Below are 24514 nucleotides of genomic sequence, written 5' to 3'. Positions count from 1 at the left end.
ATATTACAAGTAGCATTTTTTTAATATACGTCTTTCAAAATTACTAATGCAGACTTTCCTCTGCTTATTTCAGTAAATATTTTGAATGCAGCTGACCTTTCTGTTTTCTCTGTTGCATTATTAATGATGTTGAAGAGATCACTAAATTATTGTTCTAGCAATATATATCTCGCTTAGCTGAGGTTTTGGTTTGCAACTAATGGTGTTTGAAATGTGGCACCTGAGCAGATTATGCACCAGCTGAGATGGAAGCAAAAAAACTGGAAAGCTTTCTGACTTATATATCCAGAATGTCGATGCATTTCAGCCATTCTGTTCTGCCTTTAGGCATTTGGAATACATGTTTAATCTACAGCCAACTCTGGCCAACTTCCTTCCCTGGCAGAACAACATCAGAATGTGGACACTGCTCCTGATTTTTCTTGAAACAAAACAATATCTCTATATAATAAATAACCCAGATCTAGAAGGGTCCAGCTCTTTCCCAGTTTGTGGTAGTCTGTGCTGAAAAGTGCCAGTCACCAACTACCTCCAGAGAAGTCAGACAGAAGTCCTAAAACTCTTAACCTTCTCTTTCATCATTTCATATTGATTGTTTGATAGAGGGAGAGGTAGTTTTCTTTACCTTAATTTCTTTGTGGTTTTCTTTGTTTGTTTTGGGTTTGTTTGTTCTTCCAAAGTACATAATACTCTCTGGATGTTCACTAAAACATCTGGCATCTTTGAGTACACTGATCTCTTAGTCTCTCCTAATTAGAGGTAGTTGAATTTTCTTGTCTCCCACTTTGCATAGTTCTAAAGTCTTTGTTAAGGCTTTTAATTAGGCCAAAAGAGACTAGGTACTTCAGGATGCCTGAGCAGGTCTAGTCCGAGATGCCTGATTTTATAAATAATTAAAATGTACCTTCTATCCAGTCAAGCCTGATTCTTCAGTACTTTCTATACATTGGAATATGTTCTTTTTTCCTGCAGGTTTCAGAATAATTAAAATTTTACAGTTTCTAGTAACCAAAGATGCTGTACTATTGTCTTCCAGACTGTTTTTGAGAGTGAGAAAACTTGTTTCTTGCTATCGCAGAATATGCTGACAGTGGAGTTTATGTATGCAAAACTAGATAGATGTTTTAAGACTAAATTAATCTGCATACCTCACATCTCAACTGAATATATGAGATCCCAAAGTCATATCAATACTTATTGGAGTGTATGTCTTTTTCAAACAGTGTTGAAAGAGGTTTTATTTTGTCATTGATTGGCACTCTGCAAAATTTGTGTATGCAGGAAGTTTCAATGATGTCATTTGAAATGTTTGATTGAAATGAAGTATAATTTAAAGGATTTGCCAAGACAGCAAAAGCAGAACTTCAGCAATGTATTTCATGACTTTAAATAAAACTGTGACAGATTGGTGTGGTACATTTCATAAGCTTTAAAGGCTTGAAATTATATGGAGAGCTTCCAGGTACAGTTGTGTTATTTATATGAAATTGAGACAGTACTTGCAGTGATTCAGAGCTTGAGCATAGTTTCGTTTTGGTTGGTGAATAGTGAATTTTATTCAGCTATAGGATTTAGAGAGGCTAGAGCTGTTAGCAGCAAAAAGTTATCTTCTATGCAAGCCAAAAAGCGATAAATAATCGGCATCAGGGTATAATTGGTGACAGCCACATTCAGGAATCTCTGTCATGGAAAGAAGACAAATATGCTCTTCTCGTAGTGAAATAACTTATTTACTGTGTGGGTATGTTGAGTCTGGCTGAGCTGGAGTTCATTTCCCCACAGCAGCCCTCACAGTGCTGTACTTTGCCTTGGTAGCTCGAAGGGTGCTGATAACAGGCCAGTGTTTTGGCTACTGCTCAGCATCAGCACTGTAACATTCCTTCCTCAATCAAGGGCAAGGTCCTGGGAGGGGACCCAAGTAGGCCATCTGACCCAAACTGACCAAAGGGATACTCCATACTATATGATGTCAGCTCAGATATAAAAGTGGTCCTCCTCAAGATAATATGTACAAAAGTAGTGAATCAGTTTGTTTTTAATGTTGTTTGTGATCAAATTTTTTCCATCTGTTCTTCAAATTTTTACTTCTCTTTAAATTTCATAAAGTTACACAATATAATGTTTTACTTAGATATCTGTGCATGAAAGAATCCTCACACAGATCTATTTTAAACCAACTATGCTTTGAAATAACCATTTGACACAGAAGCCAATATATAAATACACCATTCACCATTAATTGTTTTCACAAGGCAGGGAAATATTTTCAAGTTTTTTCATTATAATATTTTTAACCCTTTAAATAATTTTAATGCAGATAATCTAATAGAGCTTTCTAAGATCAGTGAATAAGTGTAAGTTTAGCTGTAGTGCTGGTCATTTAAGTTCTTCAGTTGAATAACTGTTTTCTGATTTATCTTCTTATTGCATTAAATTAAATATCTGTTAAAACAAAGCGTAAAGAAACCCCATTATTGTGACAAGAAGAGGTGTACTCAGATGTCTTGTACTCTGAGAAACTGTCTAGGTTCTTTTTGAGTCATAACACAGTCAAGCGTAACATGACATACTTGGTCTTTGAAGGTGCATTTAATGAGACTAGGTGAGTACCATGCATTACTATACTTTTTTGAGGCAATGTAGTCACTGAGGGTGAAATTATGTTTCAAGTAAATGTAAGTGGTATTGCACAGGTTTTGCACTGGTTCTCCTCACTTCAGTGATTTTCTCCCTCAGAAAAAACTTGTAGAAATAACCTGAGATGTGGTCCCATCTGCTTCATTATCCTGACTTGATACAAGATCTTTTAAGTAATTCATACTCTGCATTGTTAGGTGTTTCCCTCAAAGTCTTCTTGAACAGCAGCTACTGATGTGTGATAGCACTGGTGTCCTGCTGAATAAATGAGAAACCAGAAGTGCTTATTTTGTGTATCTAGTGTTAAAGTTACATTCCCTCATGCTGTCTAAACAAAGTTTCTGCTCCTAAAGGGAAAGGGATTTTTCCAAATGCTGCTTCACAGCAGACTTGGATTAACTTCAAAAATAAAATAAATAGCTTCCACAGCCATGGAAAGTGGGTTCTGCCTCCAATGAATTAGAATTACTGTTACACTGGGCAAGAAAAATAGAATTTTAATGAAGTGTCCACCCCTAAGCACCTTTTCCAGAGAAGACACCTGTGAATCTTTGCCAAATACTTACATAGTTAAGCTGGGTTTATGTTGAATTATTTGGTTGGGTGAAGAAGCTGCTATGTGCTATCTTAGGCAATTCAAACCTTTGTAGAAGCCTGATTTATAGCTGCCCAGGGGAACACTGGCTTAGTTTTCACTATGTTTTTATTTCAGAGACAGTGTAACCTAAATTATTTTATTCTTAAATTCTGCAGACAAAGCTACAACAGCAATTTTTTTTATCCACAAATTGCTTCAAAATGAGTCAGAATATCTCTCATAACTGAATGGTATCTTTTCAGTTAAATATATCATTATTTCAGTTTTAATTTTAATTGTCTTTGCTGGTGGCAGAATTTATTCCAGTTAATTTAATTAGATTATTGCTATTTCAGACATTAATCAGTATCCTATTAAACCATCTCACAGATATTAATTATACCCCAAAAGAGCATTGTAATGTATAATCAGGGAAGCATTAGTCCTCAAGGGACAGGAATTCCAGAATTTCCTTTGATGTGGAATGCAGACTCTTAGTCAGTCTGGGTTTAGATTTTCAGAAATACTCAACTCTCAGTTTTTATCAGGTGGTGCAAACCAAATGCAGCAGGGTGACTTAAAGGCCAGGCCTTAAATTAAGAGTCCAGCTATAAAACGTTTGTGCAAGTATCTTCCCACACTACCATTCTCATCTTGAAAGGGATTTTATCATACATTACCAGTTATGTGGCATTAGAAAGAAAAGAGAATTATTTTTGACACTGACTGGGAACTAGTAGTGTCAAACCACCTTCAAAGGCAATTATGATCTAACTCAAGTAACAACCAGGAGAGCAGAAATTATCCCAAGAAGCCATATATTCCCATACCCGTATCTGTGTTTTACAGACAGCTGATCAGATCTGGGTTTATTGTTTTCCTCATTACTTCAGGCTTGTTACTTTGTCTTGAAACATGGGGATTGAGCCTGTTGCCATTCACTCATTCAGGGCAATACAGCAAATGACAACTGTCATAGATACTTGCAATGTTAAGATGGGGACGATATTTCTTGGTTGTTATTTTTTATTTAGAAATGTCAAAGTTATCATCTAGGACTTGTAATTAGTCCTTGCACAAGGACTGATAATCTCTTCAGGTCTATCTTCCTATTTACCACCTCAGTCCTCCAATTGAAGGCTTTCCTCAGTTTCAGTTCTGGAATCAGTGTGATCTTTGGGAAGCTTAGTATGTCTTCTTGTGACAAATTGTGTAGATGAGCCTTCTATCTAATTTGATGAAGTATAAAATGGCAGCTTGCCTCTGGCATCCTCATCAATCTTATGTCTTTGTCATGTTTAAGGTGGAGGTATAAAGATCATGCACAGAGAGAACAAATGAAGCTGATGGTAGAGCTTGGCAAGCTTGAGAGCCTCTCGTTTATTCTGAGTGAATGTTCCCTATTCCCCCCTCCCTCTGCTGACAAAGTAGTTGCTGCACAGTGCAAGTCAGGCTTGTGAACAATTGCATTTTGCATTCTGCTGTCTCTGCTTTCTCAGTGTCAGTGTTTTTGGATTGTTAACTTTGGTTGAGCTGCTTTTGCACTTCAGTGAACATTTATTTTCTTGCTACCTACTCTGTATGTATGTGAACCACCATGGCATTGACATAGTTGAATCTAAATGTTTTGAAAATGTGGACCTGACTTGAATATTAAGAAAAACTCCTGAGCTAAAGCTAAAAGTGATTTGAAGAGCAGCTTATGTGTGATGCACAGGGTTTAGCTGGTCATTTATGATAGTCATGGGTGTGTACATTATTCTGCTACTACTTAGGCTGTTAATACTCTTTGCACTATTTGTCACAATATGTAATTGAGAGTTTCTGAGGAAATAACTCCAAATAAATGTTACAACATTTTATTGTAATTTGGTAGAACTTTCTGTCACAATATAATTTTCTAACTTTAACTATTATTCAGTTCCTATTGCAAATCAAACAACCATGTTGCAAACATTACAAATTCTTGTATTTAACAAAGTCCTTCAGCATGAAATAACTGTTGCAGGAACTGTAGCATTGATATGACTGTGCTCATTTCCTGTCAGTGTACTAATTGTATAACTAACAGAAGTCAATGTCCTTCTGAGTCAATAAAGCCACTTATTCGTGGTCCAGATTTCAGACCTGAAAAAAGATCAGGAAAAAAAAAAGTGCTGGAATAATTAGTTCCTGATGAAATTCTGAATTCAGTGAATCCTGTTTAAGCAAATTATTCTAAGAATTGTACTTATTAGTCTATTTTACATTTCTATTTTATTAAAACACTAGTAGCTTGTATCTGAATATGGAATATTATGGAATAATGTTTTGAAAGTCTCTAGTATCACACCCAAGAATTATTCTTGGCTGAATGAAATCTGTGAGTACTTTGCAATTGGTAGAATTTTTATTCTTAATCTGTTAAAACATTCCTGGATTTTACCTTCAATGTGATAGTTGTAGCACTGTCACACTCCAGTACTTCAAGCTTAAAGATTTTTTTACTCTTCATATGGGGTATATAATAAAAAAAGGTGTAGTTCTTCATAGTTTGAGTGACAGTAACTCAAAATTATTTTAATATCTGGCTGCAAGAAATTGTCTGTCCCTTGTTTGAGGTTTCAGCAAAGACTGCTTAATAAGCAAATCCACAAGCATGAAGACTACCTGGGATTTGGAATAAAAATTTATGTTCCTGTCAAAAAACACATGCTGATTGGAGGCAGGTAGTAGAAGTAACTTAATCAGGACTGCAGCTATTAGAGACAGAATTGCCATACTACTTCTATTTGGTCAAACTGAACCGATGTCAAATAATAACTCTACATTGCTGGTACAGTGGGAGTTAAATCAGACCCAGGACAGGGGATACCTCCCTAGAGTAAAAATGTGGCATTGATATCAGAACAGAGAGAAAGAAATGTTTGCACTATGTAGGCATGTGTGTGCATGTTCCATTAGAGCTGTAACTGCATGTTTGACTATGCATGCACACTGAGGCTACTACTGTTTTCCCTCAGGAACATGCATTTATGGTGCTTATAAATTATTTGTTTACTATGTCTAAAAGGAGTGATTCTGCTACTTATCCAAACTTTCTCTTTGCTGCTCAAACGAAAGATCTTTGTGCTATATCACAATTTTTCCATTTCTTCGACTATGTGTAATCTTCTGCAACACTTAATTCCTTTTCCATAGCCACACAATCATCACTTCAGCAATTGCTTTTGTTCTTCTTAGATGTTTATGCATATTGCTCATCTATATTCAAGGAAATATTCAAATGGCCTCACATATTTTCAAATCACTTGGGGATGTCTGTCTAGAAGCTGTCCTCCCTGCATGTCCCAAAAGAAGAATGCAGAGAAGATGATACTTAATTTAACATATAATGAATTCCCATATTTCTTTCAACAAATAAAGGACTTTTCATTTTTTTTGTATCAGGATCCAGCCTCTTAGCTAGTATCCAGCTTGCTATATGAATGAATTTCAGCTGGATTGCTTTTAATCTGAGCTCTTTGAAAGGAAGGGAGTTATATCCTCTGATATTTTGTGCAGACTCTCCACATGCTAAGGCCAACTCCATGGAGTACTGGTGTGAGATTACTTTTACTGATTTTCTTGTCTTTCTGTATCAAAATGCAACTATACAGTAAAATGGTCAGGCAAGTGATAGTTAAAAAATCTTTCCAGTTTTATGGAAATATTGGTTGCATAGCAATTCCTGATGGACTGATTTTTTTCGCTGTCTTTCCTCATAGCAATCATTCTCAGGAAGCTATTTGAGTTATGGAGTTTATTTTATTCAGTGTAAAGGCTGCAAATGTTATGGGTAAAAGATTGATTAAGATCTGAATATTATCATAAATGTACTGTTTCAGTAAATACAATCTAGTTTCATCAGACAGACTAACTCAGAATGTTAGTGTCCAATGCTTGAGAGTTCATATGCTTTCCTCCACAATTAATGTTTTTCCACAATTTTCACAGAAATGAAAGGTTCAGTCACAAAAAAGAAGCTTGGAATATTTGCCAAATTTGTTTCTGTTAACCATTATTTGCCCCTGCTTCATTATGCTTTATTCTGTGTAGTCAAATGAATGATTTGAAGATTTATTATGTAATTAATTATATGCAATTAATTTGCTTCATTCCAGAAACCCCACATAAATTTATGTTTCTTTATTATTTATTATGGTTGATCAGACATTGGAAATGAGCACCTGTTAGTTGTCATTCTTCCAGGTTCTTAAATATATATGCTTGACTTCATGCCAGTGATTAATGGCTCTGATGTCAGTGGCAGTGTTCTCATGTGGAAAGATCAGAATGCATGTGTAAACACTGAAGGGTTTAACACACATGGAACCTCATTCAACACTTTAAATGCTTTTATGCCAACAAGAATTTTCTCTGTATAAGGAATAATTAGTATTTGCTGAATAAATGTAGTCATGGCTATGCTACAGTGGTTACAAAACAGAAAAAGAGAAAACCAAACAGCTTTCCCCTAAAATTATTTAGAAATTTTCTGTGGTTTTTTTGAGAGACAGAAATACCAGTTGTCCAGCTTGTCTAGTCCAGACTCTGAGACTGCAAGACCAGTGGGTCACTGTCATCTCTGATGATCTTTCAGAGCAGCTATTAAAATAATAAAAATATTTTTCTTCTTCTGAATATTAAGTGCCATCTTCAACAAAAAAAAATGTTTGAGTGCCCTTCCTAAGATGATTTTGAGAATCAGTTGAATTACACAGTATGGCAGCTGTGAAGAAACAGTACTTTAGACTGCCCTGGAAAGTGTGGTACTAAATTGGATCACTAGTCCAAAATTTCTAGCCAACAGCAAGGTTCCCTTTACATTTTTAATTAGAAGTCAGGCAAATTATTTGTTATTTAGCCAAAAAGGAGGGATCTGAGGTAAATTGTTTAAGCTGTAAACCGTTTTCATGCAGAAGTGAAGTCAGAGTTTTGCTTGAGAGGATTTGTGAAAACTATTACAATCTCATTCTGAATGAAGTGTGAACCTCTGAAAACAGGAAAATACAGTCTGTAAATCAGAACATCAGAGTGACCCATTACCAAATAGCCTAAGTAAACCAAGGACAAATCTAGTACAGTGTTTAAGGTTTCAAAGTCAAAACTCATTTTTCTGATCATCTAATATTGCAGGTAGGCCCTTCAGTTAAATCACTTCAATGGTTTGAGGGACTTCACAGAAGAATTTTATCCACAAAATATCCTATTCATTCTGGTTTATTCCGCAGCAGGCTAACAGTTGGATTGTCTAATAAGAGCAGGCTTTTATGTGCATTGGAACACAATTCTAGGAACTTGAAAACTAGTAGGTACATTTTAAAGAGCTGTCAATGAAAAATAATAATTGAGGTGTGCAAAGAAGAAAAAAATGTCTAATACAGAGCCTGTAAAATCAAGCTAGGAAAGAATGCCAGGGAAACAAAAAAATATTGAGATCTCTGCTTTTCTTATAATTCCCATGGTTTCTGAATACTAAGCAGACAAGACTGACAATGTCACTGCAATAGAGCATAAAATATTTTAAAAAATAAGTTATCTATATTATGAAGAAAGGGAGGGATCTTGCTGTAGGGCAAAATTATAAAGACCTGAAAGAAAACTGGAAATAGAGGAAGCCAGTGAAGGAAAACTACAGTACAGCAAGATTAGCTGGAAAATACTCAGGACTGAGTGTATGTTCTGTGAAGAGTGGCAGACTTGGATACATCTGGCTATAGCTGCAGAAAAGTGCTGCTCTTGGAGATGGGCCCTCACAATTGAAGGCAGCAGGTAGGGAAGGCAGTGCTGAACAAATCTAGGACTTAGACTGCAACCTTTCGAAGGAGAAACACCTCTCCTTGGTTAGCAGGCAAAGTCCAGCATGTTTTGGCAACACTGAGAAGTGGGTGATATTTCTATGTACAATACAATGTCAATAGTAAAGGTAATAATGAATCATTTTTATGACAGAGCCATCCAAAGTTATTGTGCTGTCTGTGACTTTACTTTGATGATATTTCCTAGAAGTAAACCTAAGCAGGAGATGCAGTTACTCTTATAAGCCGTTGATGTTCACTTTGTATTACACACTTCGAGGGCTTGCAAGGTTAAGAACAGCTTACAGTTTTACCTAATGCAAACGCATGTGGAAATGCAGTATCATCTTCTGTATCCACTTGAACTGTGTAAGCAAAAGATTGCTAAGTGGTTTTTCAGGGTTTTGACACATAAATCATTGTTACAAAAATTGGTTTAAGCTCCTCCATTAGTGAAGTTTTTTGAGTAGCTGAGAAATGTCAGTCCATCTTTCCTTATCTAAAGTCAGTTTATCAGAATTGTCATTGATATGGCTTAACCATTATGTACTATCTTGGTATTTCAAAATACTCTGCACACATACTACTCTTAAATGTCTATAGGCAATAAAAAGATGAGGAATCACTGCACCAGTCACTGGGCTGCAAATATCTTAAATCTCTAATTATGCAGATGTTGCCATTGTAGATTAAGACAATATGATTATCCTTTGCTGTACATTCGTATGTTTAGGTTTTAATTGTAATGTTTGATGATTTGGAATCTAATAACAACAACAAAAAAAGAAAATTCCAACAATCCTAAGATAATTAATTGACTACTGAGAAGCATATACCAGCTTTATACAAGTTTAATCAGCCAAGAATTGAACACAGTTAATTAACAGTGCACTGTCTTTTATAGTCTTCAAGCTTGAATAAATGATTAGAACAAAAGCTAAGCTGCAATTTCAGTTCTGCAAGGTGCTGGTTTTCTTACAGCTCTACCCAAGCAAGTATTTAGGTTTGGATTTAGAGAAAAGAAAAAGACGAAGTGGATCTGAATAGAAAATCCAAACCTTGAGTGTGTCTTTTCTGGTTCAGAGCCTAAGAAACCTGAACTCCCCACTCCTGTCCCTGCTTGCTCTGCTTCTGGGGGCATCTATACCGCTTCACCAGAACCGCAACATTTCCAGGTGTAAGCAAGTAATTACCAAGATCCTTCTTATAACCAGGTGGAATGTAGAAACTAGACAGATTATCACCGTCATTTCATAGGAGGCCTAGAAAGCAGACATGGTCTGAGCAATTTTCATACACATTAAGAGTGTTTTCTTTACTAAAATGCCATTGCAGCTCTTTTTATTTTAAAAGTACTACTCAAATTTTATATAAAATCCTTGTGATTAGAATATATAAAGAGTGGTCTACCAGAATCAAATCTCTACATCTCCCACCATTCATTAGTGGATTTATGCCACTCTGAAGTGAAAAATGGGAGCTTCATAGATCCAGAAAGAGAGTGTGCAATGTCATGTACTGACTAGGATACCTATTTAGAGAGGAAAACTCCAAAGACTCTGCTTCCTGTACCAAGGCTCTGTGTTTTGTGTTTAACAGCCAGTGAATGACAAATAACTTGGCTGTGTAAACATCAAACAGTATTCTCCTTCCTGGCTGAGTGGGTTTAATTCAATAGCTAATAACAAGGAAATAACCTGTGGATGTGCCATGGACCCAAAGGCTCTCTCTGAACTCTGGTCCTAGAACTGTATCCCAGCAGAAGACAGGAGAGGAGACTGAGGGAGATGCCTCCTGTGAAGTGGGACCAATGCCTATTGGTCCTCCTAACTGAGAAAAATAAGGCAATAAAAAGATGAGGAATCCCTGCACTAAATACTGGGCTGCCAAATGCAAGGCAAAACCAGGCAGTGATAGCATCAATTTGTTTTTCAAATGAAGTGTGTTTTTTGTTTTGTTTTAAATAAATTATGCTTACTTAAGTCACTTCACTCTCTAGATCATGGTAGAGCCTGTCTGTAGCCCTGTGCAAGGAAGCTGCTCTTTTGAATGTGGTGGGGATTTGAAAAAGACTGCAGCCTGCAGAGTTCTCTTGGTGAGCTTCAGGAATGAACAAAAGATTGAGGTTTCATCTCTGAGACACTCCATTAGATCGTGAATTCTGGGATTTCATAACCCATTTGAAGGGCATATACCTGTCACCATGGTTTTTAACTTGTATGTAATCAAGTCCTATCTAGTCTTTAGGTATATAGTTAGCTACAAATACATGTGTTGACATACTTTCTGAGGTGGGGACAGAGCACCTTGACACTATCCCATCCTATGTGCCCTTTATGTATTTTTATGAATACTCATGTTTATATGTTTGAATGTGTACACACACAAATACATACATATATGTGTGTGTGGAAAACCCTACTCCACTGAAATTAATGGCCACCTTCCCTTCAGCTTCAATAGAAGGATGGTCTGAATCTAGGTACACTTTACTGCACCTTTTTGCATGATTTACAAGCTGTGAGCAACATATATTATACAAGTTTTTAATTTCCTACATTATTTTTTCTATTTTAGGGAAAGTAATACATTCTTCTAGGATGAAATACATTATTAGGTAGAGAGTAATAGTGGAAATTAGACTAAATGTTCCAGCAACAGCTTTACAGATTCAGTCAGAAATTAATCCAATGTGCATTAGTTCAACAAGAACCTGAAACATAACTCTGACAATAACAAATATTTTATGTTGTGTGCTTTTATATGAGATTTAAACTCTAACTTCACAAAACCCAACCATTTAAATAAATGTTCTCTGTCTTGAAAAATAGATGGCCAGTGAAATACCTTGGGTTTCCTGGGATTTTATGGCTGGATGGATGCAGGAATTTTTAGATGTGGTTAACCTAAAATACATATATGTTGAGGACACATTGGGAATCAGCTCTCAATTCTACCATCTTCCAATTTCTTTCGTTTGGTGGGTTTTTTTAAATAATTTTAGGCAAATTTTCCTATGCCACTCTGCATCTCTAAGATAAGAACACTAAGTTCCTTCCTTGTGAAAAAAAAAAAACATTTTGAGACATCGAAGTAAAAAGTGCTTTGTAAGAGCTTTGCATTATTATTGTAATTTTAGAGATAATGAATGGCATCCTACAAAATAACTTAGAAAGCTTTACAGGGAACACTAGATGTTTTCTGATTACTTGAGTTAGAATTGCTGTTTGGTTTCTAAGCCTAGACTGATGCTTTGTTTGAAACTTCTTTTGAAATAATTTCCACCTGTTTAAGCAATTTTGACTTTTCTGCAGACATGGCACAATAGTTGCATTACAGTGAGTTAGACTGCTTGTCAAATGCAAAACCTAGACTTTCATCTCCTTACATCTTTCTGCTAATGCTGTTCAACTATCCATCAGTTAGATGATTTCCTGCCACACAAATAGCAGTTGACAAATCTGCCTATCAATTCTGTTCCTATGAATTTCCAAGTTTAGGAAATCAGGTTTAGTTTCAGGCACTATTTTAAGAGAAGAAGTTACTTCACAAAAAAAAAAAAAAAAAAAAAAAGAAAAGCAAATCTTTTATTTTGCAGAGTTTTTATTTTCATTGCTTGCATAGCAGTTCACAAATTCTCTGAATACTTGATATAGTGTTGACTGAAACACACCTGAGCTATAACATTGCGTACCCTTGTGCACATCAGCAAGAGCAGATTTTCCCATAAAGACATGAAAAACATTTGGAGATTTGCCACTCCTATGTGCCACTACTCCAGATTTCGGGTGCTTACTCCACCACCTCTATAATGCACCTAGTTGCAGATATATCTCCTGTGCTCCTTTCTCATGAGGCTGCCCTGATTACCGTCAATAAATCGCTGTGCATGCAGTTCTTGTTGTACTATTTAGATCAAAATAAAAACCTTCTGCAATCCTCAGATGAACTGTTCTGTAAGATAAATTTTCATATGTTCTCAAACATTTTATAATTCTGAAGGGTAGCATTCCAATAAGATGCTTTTTGCCTGTTTTCAAGTGATAGCTACATCTTAACCTGAATTAGGTTTAACACATTTGGTAAGTGGAGGAAAGGCAAGCTGAACGCTTAGACTTAAATGGAGAAAAACAAGAGGTCATAATGAAATTTTTCATCAAAACATTTTCATTTAAACTTTGTGCACATGGATTTAATCATATTAAGAATGAACTTTCCTCAAAAAAACCCCCACTAATCTCAATCTCTGCAAAAAGCATTGTTATATTTTAGAAGAGAAGAAATGCAAAATAGTCAAAGGATTTATATCTGCTGTTAAAAGAAACAATAAAATTATTCATAATCACAGTTTTGTACATTAAAGTGTCCATCAAAAGCAAAGAAGAATATTTAAGCTTGTGGTTGTCAGACTGGCAAATTTATCTGCTGTTACTGCACTGGATTCATAATATGTAACATGGTATTTTGATTATGCTTTTTTTTTTATCCAGAAATGACTAAAACTTTCTTTTCTTGGACTTAAGGGGAAGATAGAGATTTAACATCTGCAAATGGATCTGTAGTATCTAGTCGAAAAAGAGAGGAAATACATCAAAAAGCTTAAATTATTATTTAAAAAAGAACACTGATGGACCCCATAAATAGAAATAGAAGATTCCATTTTGATTATGTTTCAAGTAGTATTGCTATCACTTTTTCTGCAAACTTTTTTTATAATGTAGCAAAAATATTCTCTTTGAAAGCAGTGTGAAATTCAACAGGAACTTAACTCTTTTAGTCTCCTTGTTATTTATTGCTTCTAGGGGTAAGAAGATGGGACATGACATTGATTTTTTGATCACCAATCCAGGACCAAAAGAAGATGATGAACTTCTGCATAAAGTTGTTGACTTATTGAAAAAGCAGGTATGAACTAAAGAATATTTGGTGAAAGAGAGGTGTTTTAGCTCCACTGAATTAAGCCTACACACTGCTTAAAGAATGTTATAGTCCTTTTTACAGCCAACCAATTGATACCAGTATTGTCATATTTTGAAATTGGATATCGTTCTATGTGATTATTAATCATGATGATCTAAATGCATCCTCCAGGTCCGTATGCTAGAGTTGAAGGTTATATCAGAAGCGCCCTACACACTATTGTGTCTTACCCTAAGAATAAGCAATTAATCAGAGGTGAGAAATCAAGCTAGGTAGAATTTTGCTTGACACAGAAGAACTGTTCTTATACTTTTAAAAAACCCTGTATTTGTTTAATTCCTCCTTGTGATGGGAACAAGTTTTCCCAAGGGAAGCTACTTCAGGGAGATCCAGCTTTAAGTGTTATGGATTTGTGTGACCTAATGGTGTGAAGCAAGTCTGAAAGCTGAGATACCAAACCTAGAATTCTGACTTCCTTTCAGACCATAAATTAGCAATTTTCCTGGCTTCCATTGAAATATTGGAAAATTGACACAGTTTTCCTTGATGTCTGTGTTTGGAAGAGTGCACATATCTTCAAGGTCCCTTCCAACCCAAATGATTTTATGATTCTACGATTTCATAGAGGAATTGTTCATCTAAGGCTGTGGGGCTTATTTGTTTTGTTGTTGTTGTTTGGTTAGTTGATTGTTGTTGGTTTTGTTGGTTTTTTTTTTCTATGCAGCTTTCTCCAGTTTCAAGAAACTTTGAAGTTGGAACTGTCTGAATTATAATAGCTGCAGGTAGCTAAAAATATTCCTGGATCAGAAAAATATATTATGTTGTGAATAATAAGCTTCTGTTTTTTCTCCTACCTTTCTAACCACCTAAGATATTTTTCAACATTTACTACTTGTCCTGTTCAAAGGGATGGAGTATATTGCAACAAGTAAAAGGCCAGCACTCTGAGGTGAATCATCAAATGCCTCACTGCTAAATCAAGTCAGTTTTCAGTACAGATAGCCTGGAGAGAATGGTTTTGAACTGATTTTGAGCTGTGTACTTTAATTAATTTATAATAGGTTAACACATGAAAAACGTTAAAAACATCCAACTAGACAAAAGCTTATCTGACTTCATAAAGTTTTCTGTTTCAAGGTGGTCCAGATCTTTCAGCTGGCTTTAATGGAAGAGCTTCAAACCTTTTTTTTCCTCATAAAATACATTAGCTGAATTCCTCTTCCTCCAGTTGATTTTTGGTCTTTGAAATGTTAACATACTATTATTAATTTTTTATATTTCTTTCATTTCTATCTTAAGTCTGTATGGAAAGTGTATGTGTTGGAGTAGATTGCTAGCAGGTACAATTTAGAGTACCCAATTAAAAGCAATGGAGCTACAGCAGTTAATGAGTGCTGGAGATACTATTTATGTACAGTTTCTTTCACAGACATTCTAGTCTCTTTACTCTGAGAAAAGTTACCTTTCTTCTTGGAAGGGGTCTTTTTTACCTTCTTAGGCACACCTGAATCTCTAGGAAGCCATATGTGCATCCTCCAGAAATCATGTTGGTTATAATACAGAGGAAAGGAAATGTGACAACAGACCAAAGCTAGAGCCTGCCCTGAGCACAGCCTTTCATACCTTCTTCTGCACTTACATTACTGAGAAAAATGGCTGATCTGAGAAGTCTGACCACTGCTGAAGCTTTTCAGTTCACTCTGAGCTGCTTTCATTCGGTGGAACTGAAAGGAAAGAAACAGAAAATTAATCATTCTTTCTGGTTTTCTTGTTAAGGATATAATTTGTCAGAAGCGAGTGCAGGCAGAGTATGGGAAGTCAAGGGTGGCCAAGAGTTTGATGAAAATATTAGGATTCCTCTAGAAATCCCAGGATGAAGAACATGTCAGAAGTAGAGATGCACAATGGCCATAGAAACAAACCTGAAAAAAACTGGGAATTTTTTAAAGCTGTGGACAAATGTTTCCCGTGTTCTGTTTGTCCTCCAGACTTTTTTTGATTTGTACTGCTAGCTATACTGCCTCTGTACTGTGGCGCTTGTAATATACAGGCTTTTACTGGCTCTACTAAAAAATAAACTGCCAGCAAAATCAAAATGCAAAAAAAGAAAGGGGAATTATATACCTCTTGCTTTTTTTATTACCTTTGATTTCTAAGGGGAGAGGAAGACACAAAAACCTCCCAAAACTAAAGTGCTTTTATACTTTTTGCAGTCGTCTGCTTCACAGCTCTCTACTTCTGTACTACTGCTTCAAAGCCCAAATTCATCAAAGTACATCACCGGGGTCATGATGTTGACTTCCTTTTGGCAGCTCTTAGTGAAGGACTCCACAATGTTTAACTTCTAAGTTATGGACCTCAGCCTTATTTAAATAGTTTATAGGGCATTTTTCTTAGCTGAAAATTTAATGTAACAGGATCCTTCCATTGAAAGCTGCTGAAAACAAAGTGACTAAATCAACACCATCATGCTCTTTGACGCAGCATCACCACAAATAAATGGGCTGAGGAACAGAGAGCACAAAGTCTTCAAAGCAGAGTGACAAAGTGGAAGAGCTGCTATGCAGTACACAGGTTATGGTTTTAATGGTTCCAAAAAGAATCATAAAGAAAGTAGGAAATTATCTCTGTGGGCTAGAACTTGAAAGTCTGTGGGCAAACAGGCTGAGCCATCTGTGTCGATGTAGCTTCATTCACATACTGTGAAAGAATATTTTAATTTTTTGCTGAAAACATAAATAGCTATATTTAGCACTGTTCCTCTTATTATATACATACTTTCAACAAGGGAAGAGAGACTGTCACTACAGGCATTCCTGCTCTCACTTTCTTCCCTTGTATTCATGTAAGTATAATGTTGCATTCGTCTGTTGGCTTTTAGGAAAATGAGGAATGTAAATGCCTGCCTGTGCTTACTTATTTTAATATATTAGTGGTCTAATTTAAACTCTAGAATAGATGTGATCAGGAAGGGGAAGGCTTGCTGTCCCATTAAAGAGGATGGTGAGGAGCAAGTTTGAGCCTCATTTTTTTCTATTACTGGAAACAGATTTTTGGAAACAGTGTTCACAGAACAACAACACATTCATTATTGAGTGACAGCTGGATTTTTGCAGCAGCAAAACCTGTTTCTAAGGCAAGACACAGAAATGGTTAAGAGGCCAGAGCAAAGAACTTTTTGTTTCAGATGAAAGGATGCATAAGGATGCAGAGCTTTCCTGTGAACACATATTATCTCACCTTCCTTCTTCATGCGTTAGGAATTTTTTTTTATTTTGTTCTTGCTCAGCCTCAGCAGAAGCTGAGGAAATTCTTACCTAAAATAGACTTTTGCAAGATGGTTAGAGTCCTGGACGTGAGAAAACTTGGCTTAAATTGCTCTGGGTGGAATATATAGGGCTGAGTCTGAAAATCCTGCTTGTGAGGTTATTTCATAAAGTAGTCAGAAGTGTTCCATTTCCTGCTGTGTTTTAAGTGAAGATCTGGGTAATAGTGATGTTCTTAGGAAACGTGATCTTTCTAGGGTGTAGTATAGCTGTATATGGGTCAGTATGTATAAGTCCTCATCTGTCTGTCTGTCTCTTTCTTGCTCATGGCATAGAGAGGTAAAAACCTTCTCTCATGGACTCCAGTGCTGATCTGTTCATTGCTATCAAACCCAGGCTGCTCTGGACATGCTCAGAAATAGACCACACTCATGCACAGAGAACTTCAAGATAAAAAAGGGACCAAGGCAGCTACGTGGTTATGCAGCAACTGCAAAATTTTGTGTTGCTAATTAAGCCTTTCATGCCATTTTCTAGTGACTCCTCACCCTAACAGGCCTGACTTCTCCCAGGCATCAGTTCTTGAGCTGTTCCACTTTATAGAATTCCATCTGTCTCAACTAGGTAGAGGTTTTTCTTAATTAAGATGCTGCATCCTATCTTGGATTAGATATAGGCATTTCACTGGGAAAAAAACCAACAACCCAATTTTGCCTTATTAAACCATCTCGGAAGGAATTTAGAGCAAGAACATATATAAATTTCAGAAGAACATACTGGATTACATTTTCAGGTGATATGAAATGATCTCACTTACCAACAATTATGAGTAATGACAGCCTGTAACTTTAAAAGTGGAAGAGGATTTCATTTAACTAAAAATTACGGAGAATTCTAGTGACTTTATGTGGATTGATTTTTCAGCAATTGATTTAATATTTTTCCAAAAAGTCATACTTTTCCTCAGCTTGATCATGGATTTACTCCAATATCAATGCTATTGATGTGCCAGCACTCAGCATATTTATGTAAAAGTGCATAGTCATTTTAAAATGAAAATTGTTGTGGGTATTAACATAATTGTCCTAAAAAAATACATTTGGTTTTTATGGTGTTGTAAATTTGAGAAATTAAGATGCCCACATTTTAAAACTAGATTGTGTAAACAAGGTCTACAGCACTTTATGGTGTATAGATCAAGCCAAAATTTGCAAAGAACTGCAGATTTCCTGACACAGAATAATGAGAAGGCTCCCTTTCTGCAGCTAGCAGAGGCCAGAACTTCACACACTCTTCACAACTGACTGCCCCTTTGGGCAATGCCTTTTCAAAATGTACAGAAGTGCCATTTCAGCATAATTTGGAGTGCTGGTGATGTTTAGAGCCTAATCAAATTAGGTTAATTGGAAACACTATCCCAATGGATATAACCTAGGCTTTGGCTCCTATTTATAGGTGATACCCTGGCTTTGAATGAGCTTCCAATTGCCTGTTGAATTGAGCACTTTTTTAATTGTTGCCTCATTGCGTTTGTTTTAAGTCGAGGTGGGTATTTACAGAGAGATACTACTTTCTTGCTCTTTCTATCAGCTTTAGAAATTGCCCAGACAACAAACTATGAAAAAACAGTATAGAATAATCCAGAGGGAGGTAGTCATAAAATATCTTTATAGTGCCACTTATCAGTCATGGCCACATCAAATACTTAAAATGTGTTCAAGTAGAAGACATGGTCAGCAAGGTGAAACAGCAGTAGGAAAGTTCTGATTCTGAATTGTTGCAATTTCTTCATGATTGCTTGATGTAAAATCTTATAGACCACAAGGAATGTTACCTTTAAATTCCTAAACATGAAAATAGGATAAGAAACTAAACATGTCAAATTTACCCTGTTTTCATTTACAACTACATATTCCTTTAATGAGTAGAAAGCTGAAAGAAATTACTCTGAAAAAGCTTAAAAGACATCATCTATAACACGATAATACAGCTAAGTGTTAGAATTAAGATACTGATGAAGAAGCAGAGGATATAATATATAAGTAAAAGTTAAACATGAGTGTCTTAAAAAGCCTGATCGTTTTATGCCAAGGTAATAAACAATGCCATTTCCTCAAGAGCTTGCAGGCTGAAAGTCCATGTATGGGGTACTGGTGGCCATGTGTGACTGTCCCCAGATCTCACTGAGACAAAAAAACTCCCTAGGTGCTTTTACAGTTGTCCATGAAGAGAGATACCACTGCACACAGTAATATCTTGATGGATTTCCCAAGTGATCGGAAACAAAAATCCTACTAAGGCTTCCCACTTAGAGTAGGAATTCCATTCCTTTTGTAATCCATCTAAAGATGAGCTTTAATTCCTGATTTCTTGCACCAGAATTGAGGAGATTTCAATTTCATATAAACAAAGAGTACTGAAAGACTGATAGAGGCTGTAGCATGTGTATAAAACTGGTAATCTGAGCACAGTCTACAAACACCGTACAGGTACTTGAAATGTACCTATTTGGAACTACAAAATAAGACTTTGCCAAAAATCAATCTAGTTAAGCCTCTGTCGAGGGAAATAAATTATTTAGATCCATTCTGGGATATGTGAAGTAATGCTCCAAATCTCAAAGAGCAAAAGAAAAATGAAATGAAAGTAAAGAAAATACTGATTAAGTAGCTAGAAGATTTTTATAGCGAATGGGAAGAATGACAGTGCTTAATCAAAGCTTTAAGTCTTCAATTAATGGTCAGTGATTAATGAGATTGAAATAATTTTTATTAACATTAAAGCAACAAAATAAACCTGAAGGCAGGCATAGTTTCATCAAAAAAGAGTTAGATAAGAAGCATTAACATTCAACAGCTGTTTTGAGCCTGTATTTGGAGACTGCAAGCATCAATGCCTTGTGACATTGGGGTAAAATTAAGAAAAAATTCCTGTTTTAAAGATGGATGTGAGAGAGCACCTGCTAGAAATAAGCATTTTCAACTCAGCAGATTTGGAAACTAATAATCCAAGAGAAAGAGCTACATAAAGGGTTTTCTCATATCGGTTTATCATAAATCTTCATAATCAGGAAAAATCCCAAAGTGAAAGAATGTCAATTCAAATCAAATAGTCATCATTAAAAAGGTAGCCCAGTGACCCACAAAAGAGCCTATAACAGATTTCCAGTAAAATAATGTGATTGTTAATTTGAAACTATCATCAACAAAAACCTGGAGACTGAAAATGTAATAATACCTGTCAGTGTCTCTTCATGGAAATGGTATCTTGTTAAGTGTTTTTGTTATGCTTTTTTTTGGTCAGAATTATAGGTCTGAGAGATGGTGTAATTTTATTGCTGTAAAGTATTCTCTGAGGCATTTAACATATTATCCTGTAAAGTTACCACACTTGTACTATATAAAAGAAATAATCAAAATCTGATGTTTAATATGGATGTATTCTTCCAAAAAATCAGTTCATTGTTACTTGTGAGCATAAGAAGTCTGATCTGGAGACCATTGTAATGAACCACCAACAGCCATCAAATAAAACCACAGTTCAATATTGCAATTAAAAAAAAAAAAAACCAAACACCAAACCAAAATGATTCTTTACTACATATTAAGAGATGTTAATTAAAAGTCAGGAGGCTTTCTTGACCATATTTTCTGATGGTGAGACTCATATAAGAGTTTCTAGTCCAGAGGAAGGAGAATGTGTGAACATTTGAGGAGTTTCAAAGAGAAGCAAAAAAATTGGTCAAAGACCAAAGGGATGTGCACTCCCTTCAAGGAAAAGACACGATCAGGGCCCTTGCATCTCTCTAAAGACTCCAGACCTTGTCACAAGGAAACCTCATACAACAGTTACAGTCCAAATGCTCAGTTTGGAATCTGTCAGAAAGACTGTGCTCTGGACTAATTGGTTTTTCCAGATGTCTGCCATGTGGCAGTACATCAATCCTTACTCAGAAATTTCTGTTGACATAACTACAAAAGGCAAAGGACAAAAGGGTGGCGGGTAAGAATTGCAAATACTGTCTCCTTAGTACAGGTGGGGTATCACTACTGTCGGATTTGTCCCAGTGCAGATTTCCTTCGAATGATTGGCTAATATTTTTTCAGAAGCTGCTACTGTTTCATGTCCCTGCTTAGTCCAGATTTGGCATGGCACAGTTCTGTGTTTACTGAAATTACATTTTGCATGAATTTTTGAGACAACAGTCTAGAAATTCTGGAATGACAATAAAACCAGACCAGCAATACAATGTGAGCAATGTCTTTTCTTTAGGGTTTACTCCTATATTGTGATATCATTGAATCAACATTTGTAGAAGAACAACTACCAAGCAGAAAGATTGATGCCATGGATAATTTTCAGAAGTGTTTTGCAATTTTAAAATTATATCAGCCAGGAGTAGACAACAGCAGTTACAACACGTCAAAAAAATCGGATATGGCAGAAGTCAAAGACTGGAAGGCAATCCGTGTGGATCTGGTCATAACCCCCTTTGAGCAATATGCATATGCTCTGTTAGGTTGGACAGGCTCCAGGGTAAGTAACCACTACAGCCTAAGTTTTCCTAGCATTGATAACCTATTTTTGTTGCTGCAGGACCATTCAGAGTTCATGGATTTTTAAAAAATGTTCCTGATCTCCACACATCACATTTCATATTGTTATCAACCCCTGATCGTAGGTTGGGAGCTGATGAATTAATCACTGACATTTATGGATGTCTCTCTAAGGGAGTTAACACCTATTTTCCTTGAAGCTTAGTGTTTAGGTTCGTGGACTGGAGGGCTAGATTTTTAGTTACTCATGTTGTCTTTTTGCATCATACTTCTGTTAACAAGCAATTTAAATAGTTATTGAGTCGAGAGATGATTTGGAAAGTGTCATAGAATTTTACAGGAAATTAAACATTTGAGGAATAGATGTTCTGAATTGGAACTTAATTTGGTTTGTAGGAAATTGAAAGCAATTTGACATCTTTCTTTTTGGATTAGATAAAATGATTTTGTTTCCGTTGCATTTTAATTGACTGTTTTAAATTGTAAAAAGCTGGAAAAATTTTAAATTTACACATTAGTTTTGAACTAGAATATTTTGATTTGTTTTAATAAGTTAATAAAACTTGAAATGACAGCTATTTTCACAATAGACACTGTAGTCAGTTGGCATAATGTAAAATAGTACACTATTTTCAAAATAAAAAATTCTATCTAAATGCAAACTCAAACCTCAAATGATTAATCTCTCTCCAGACAAAATTATTTTTTTAATCTGTTCTACATGCTTGCCTTCTGATGTTCATTTTCTTAGGGAGTGATTACATGGTACAGTGGAGAGCTCCTGAGCCTGCTCTGAATGATCTTTTTGATGTGCTGGAAGCAGCACAGGTGCACTGCCACTCTGTTCTACCCAGGTTAATTGGAAGCAGGATGGTTTAGACCAGGCAAAATGTTGAAATTGATGTGTTCTCCTGCTGAGCTTATGAGTTACTTCAGTCACTTTTCTTTCTGAGATAACAAAACGTATTTATTTGGACCTTGGATTAAGTTCTGCAGGCTTTGGGGTCCTTTCTTGTCCTGGAAGTTTTTGGCTACTTAACAGCCTTTTTCTCAACTCTGTAGGTGGGTGTTTATACTAAAAATGCACAGTGTGAGGCCCTTTGGATGAGTGGGCAATGACTTCATCTTTCTCTGCCTCACTGAACTCCTGCTCCCTGTTGAGCTAATTCACCTCCAGTCTGTGGGAGCCCATCACAGGTTTACTTTCTCATAGTGTGCCCAACTAACCAACTGAAGTGATGGACCCTATCAAAAAATTGTCCTTTCAGATGAATAGTTTTATCAGTCTGCAGTCCTTTAATAGAGATAATTTTTACATGTTCATTTATTGTATGATTCGGTGTCAGGACTCTTATACAAAGGATAATGATTTTGGTTTCTCAGAGTGGCTGATATTTGCAATATCTTCTTCAGGAATTTGGACGTGATTTGCGGAGATATGCTAGTCATGAAAGGAAGATGATATTGGATAACCATGGGTTATATGACAGGAAAAAGGTACTGTTTATTCTCAGAAATAAAGCTGTTGTGGTTTTATTTCTGAGTCTGTATTTTCCGTTTATTTTTGATATTCAAGTATATAGAATATTTTGGCTTGGTTATCTATTTTGTGGTAAAACAATCCCACCTTCACAAGATTTGGTTGCACTGACAGAGCCTGATTAAATCTGAATGAGTAAGTCTGGAAGAGTTTTTTTGGCACTGATGAGGTAATTTCTGAAACTTAATGAGAAACATACATTAGACAATGGTGATTGGAAAGAACTGTGCAGCCTTAACAAAACTAAGGATAATTAATCTGTAAGTATTTTAAAAAATACTGTCCCATTTCAGCAGGAAATATTCCTGTGTCCCAGGAGGAATTTCAACCAGTATTGTGCTAATATTTCAAAGGAAGACGGAATATTGATAGGTACAGGCTCAGCTAGAAGTCTTGAGGAATTTTTTTGCAGGGTATAACACTAAGCAGAGATCAGGTATCATTCTGCTTTTAAAGCCCTGCATCCAGAAGTCTCTGTAGAATTCTGTTTAGTCAGGCTTGCCAGTCTAGGTAGTATTTGGTATAATTTCTGGTATAAATGCTCTTGGCTGCAGTAATACTGATCTCTGCATTTATCTGGCTTAATGTCTGTATTTGTATTAGTGTCTGTGTCAGGCCATTTAAATAATAAGAAAAAATCAATATTGAAGATGTTTATTGATGTCATTATAGGGGAAGGCAAAAGTACCATGTCAAGATTTTACATTCATCTTTCCTATATATTCCTCATAGTATGGAGATGCTTTTAGCATCCCCACTTACATGCAGTATTGTCTCATTGCTTGTTTGTGGTGATCTAAACCATCACTCCTTTTCAGTTGTCTCCATATGAGCCTTCAGGTTCAAATGCTACAGCATCCTCATTTCATGTAGAAATCTGGGGAAATTATCAGGCTAATTATCCATGTAGTCAGATATCCTGTTTCCAGCGATTGCCAATACTAGATGCTTCAAAGCAAACATAAAATCACATAATTGATAAATATGCTATCAAATGTCCAAGGGGAACCTTTCTTCACGAACTCAAGAATGATGTCAGTTTATTTCTACCTGTCTTTTATATTTTGAAAGCATTCAAAACATAAATAAACTCTTTGTCTTGACGTTATGGCAGATGTTATTATCTGCAAGTTATGTGCTCTGTTAAGTAGCTTTTGGGGTGTAACAAATAACTGCACTAGGGAAAACCAGAGAATTTT

The 24514-nt window shown here is 35.9% G+C and overlaps 1 protein-coding gene across 1 annotated transcript in view; it reads left to right on the top strand.

Annotated features, from left to right (window-relative positions):
- Positions 1 to 24514, top strand: part of DNTT (DNA nucleotidylexotransferase) — an 88657-nt gene that overhangs the window by 42567 nt on the left and 21576 nt on the right. Inside the window, exons 8-10 of the mRNA XM_027908988.1 lie at positions 13836 to 13938; positions 21492 to 21755; positions 23189 to 23272. Of these exons, the coding sequence (XP_027764789.1) occupies positions 13836 to 13938; positions 21492 to 21755; positions 23189 to 23272 (451 nt within the window). The remainder of the gene's footprint in view (positions 1 to 13835; positions 13939 to 21491; positions 21756 to 23188; positions 23273 to 24514) is intronic.

The sequence above is a fragment of the Empidonax traillii genome, unplaced genomic scaffold (assembly GCF_003031625.1).
Source record: "Empidonax traillii isolate 1590-97213 ecotype Southwest subspecies unplaced genomic scaffold, ASM303162v1 scaffold27:size3997909, whole genome shotgun sequence".
NCBI lineage: Eukaryota > Metazoa > Chordata > Aves > Passeriformes > Tyrannidae > Empidonax > Empidonax traillii.
This window is presented reverse-complemented; position numbering and strand designations above follow the sequence as displayed.